The 2,657-nt window shown below is 39.6% G+C and overlaps 1 protein-coding gene across 3 annotated transcripts in view; it reads right to left on the bottom strand.

Moving 5' to 3' along the window:
* kank4 (KN motif and ankyrin repeat domains 4) overlaps window positions 1-2,657 on the bottom strand; it is a 72,646-nt gene that overhangs the window by 11,150 nt on the left and 58,839 nt on the right. For all 3 annotated transcript variants that reach the window (XM_032525853.1, XM_032525852.1, XM_032525854.1), the window contains exon 4: window positions 2,563-2,657. In XM_032525853.1, coding sequence (XP_032381744.1) covers window positions 2,563-2,657 — 95 coding nt within the window. The remainder of the gene's footprint in view (window positions 1-2,562) is intronic.

Raw genomic sequence — 2,657 nt, forward strand, 5'->3', positions numbered from 1 at the left:
TGTGTGTGTGTGTGTGTGTGTTGTGTGTGTGTGTGTGTGTGTGTGTGTGTCAAGATCATTGGGGTGTATCATGAAGGAACCTCAGTGAGACCAATGATCAGATAAGTCTTATATTGAATGGCACTGATTCCGGCTTATTTGTAGACACACACACAAGCACACACACAGAAACAGCCCACCACAGCATTCCCTGGATTCCAGAGGAGCTCAAGGGAGAGCAAAGATAGGTTAGACCATCCAAAGAGAAGAAATGCAAACTGCAGCCCACTTCCTGATGTGGGCAGACTTAAGATAGTCAGAGAAAATGTTGTTGTCTGACATTACATTATATTTGTCTCATTATAAATAGCATCTGAAACAGAGAACTATTTATTGTCCAGAACAGAGTTCAAAAACTCAGAAGAGACTAACTAGATGTGGACCCTCTTATGTAATTTATTATGGGTTATATAAGGAGCAAATCCTTACAATACCACAAATGATAATTCATTATTTAATCTGGAGAATGGCTGTTGAGTTATGTTTGCAGATCATTCTAAAACAGGGAGGAAGGAATAGACTTCACCATAACTCTGACAAAACATAGTGAGGGTGAGCAGGTCATAATACAGTGGACCTCAGGAATGTAAAAACAGGAATGCAAGACTATAACAAATGTCCTAATGGCAGCCATTTCAATGGTATGCAAGAGGTAATACCACGAGGCATTGTAGACCCAACTTCGAAAACAAGTGATGGGGATAAATATTTTATGTAGCGAAGGAGAAACAAACGTATCATTAAATGTTTTCATGGTGTTATTAATACAAATGTGGTTAGTCTTGCAAATCATTAAATTGCTTTGCCGTCTTTGGAATCTCACACACAATGAATCTGAGCACACATTAAAGGAGAATTCCGGTCGATTCCAACGCTCTCTTTTGTAAATTTGGAGTGCTGTCAGTATAGAGAAAAACAAAAAACAATCGGTGCTGCCTACACCGTGTTATCCTCATGCTACTGTTAGCACACTTAACAGGCTTAAACAGGGCATTAGCACAACTTTCATACATTTCTTTCACATCTACAGCAGTCAGATTCAGTTTTCACATTTGGAAGGAATCACTGCAAATGGGTAGGAACTTTTAATAACATTTTGAACATGTCTAGAGGCTAAAAACACGTTTAAAACGTGTACTGTTAAGCCTGTCGGGTGCTAACTCTAGCAGGAGGATAACACGGTGTAGGCAGCACCAATTTGTTTTGTTTTTCTCGCTAGTGACAGCACTCCACATTTACAAACAACAGAGCTACGTGTTGAAATCGACCAGAATTCTCCTTTAAAACAATCTGGGCTGCTGTTGCTTCAACAGACAAGTGGATCGCTATCAAGTGTAGTGTGCACAAGGGAGGTAATTATTAGGAAAGTGTGTATGTATGTGTATTTGTCGACAAAAGTGTCTGTGTTCACATTTGTGAACATTGTGAGGACAAAGGTCTGTCTGCACAGTCAAATTGTGTGGACTCACTTCCCATCTGGGGACAAAATCTGGTCCCGACAACATTTAGGCAAAGGGTTAGGATTACACATCTGGCAGTTATGGTTAAGGTTAGGGTAAGCATCCAGGCGTGTGTTTGTGTGTATACAGGTGCTTCATGTTATAACTGTTACACCAAACAGGTAATTATAATCACAGCAACCAGAAAGACAAATGTTCCTGGTTTGAGACACAACTTCGTTCTCGCAACCATTATTATCTGTTAACTTAAAATTTATCAGCTTTTACGAGCACATGTACACACACACATACACGCACGCACACACACACCCAGACACACACACACTGCATCTAGCAAATTCTGACATAAGCACACTGCTTTGCACAAAGCACTGAGGTATAATCAATACTGACAAAAATATGCACACACAACACAAAATGTAGAACACATTCGTACGCACACACATTCACACTCCCGGTAGCAGAAGTGAGGTCAAATTTAGGGCAGTGTGTCTACATGTGAGGATTGGCGATTAACAGCATGAAGCAGATGTGTGAGACACAGATGGACTTCAGTTTACAATCGCTGTGTTCAAACTCGAAAAACTGCGCCTGCAACTTATTTGTACTGGTACTGGATTTGTTCTTGAGACAGATAGTAGGAAAGACTAGGACGGACAACAATGCTGTTTCAAAATCCAAACTGGTGCAAATTCAGTTATAATTTGACATGCTTTCCCTCTAAGGATTAACTGGAGACATTTCCGGGTTAACTGACTGATCCAACTGAAGCCACTTTGCAGAATGTGACACATTTAACCGGAATACTGTGAAAATTGAAGATATGTAATGCCTGTTTTTGAAGAATTTCTCAAATTAAATCAGGATTAAATAGAAAATAGCACTCAAATATTCTGCACTTAATGAAAGCATTAAACAAAGGATACCTGAGGGTTAATTATCTGGTAGAAAACATTTATGGAGACACAAATAGAAATGCACAAAAACACACACACTGCAGCCCACACAAAGACATCAATCACATAGAGATTGGACGCTGATTAAAACAAAAAAAAGATTTTACCCTCCATTGACCCCAACAAACTTCAGGTTTTTCTTGGCTCCCTTGTTCCCCTGCTTGTCAGCAACACCATTTTTCTTCATAATAGATTTGAGACC

Source organism: Etheostoma spectabile, chromosome 9 (genome assembly GCF_008692095.1).
Source record: "Etheostoma spectabile isolate EspeVRDwgs_2016 chromosome 9, UIUC_Espe_1.0, whole genome shotgun sequence".
Taxonomy (NCBI): Eukaryota; Metazoa; Chordata; class Actinopteri; order Perciformes; family Percidae; genus Etheostoma; species Etheostoma spectabile.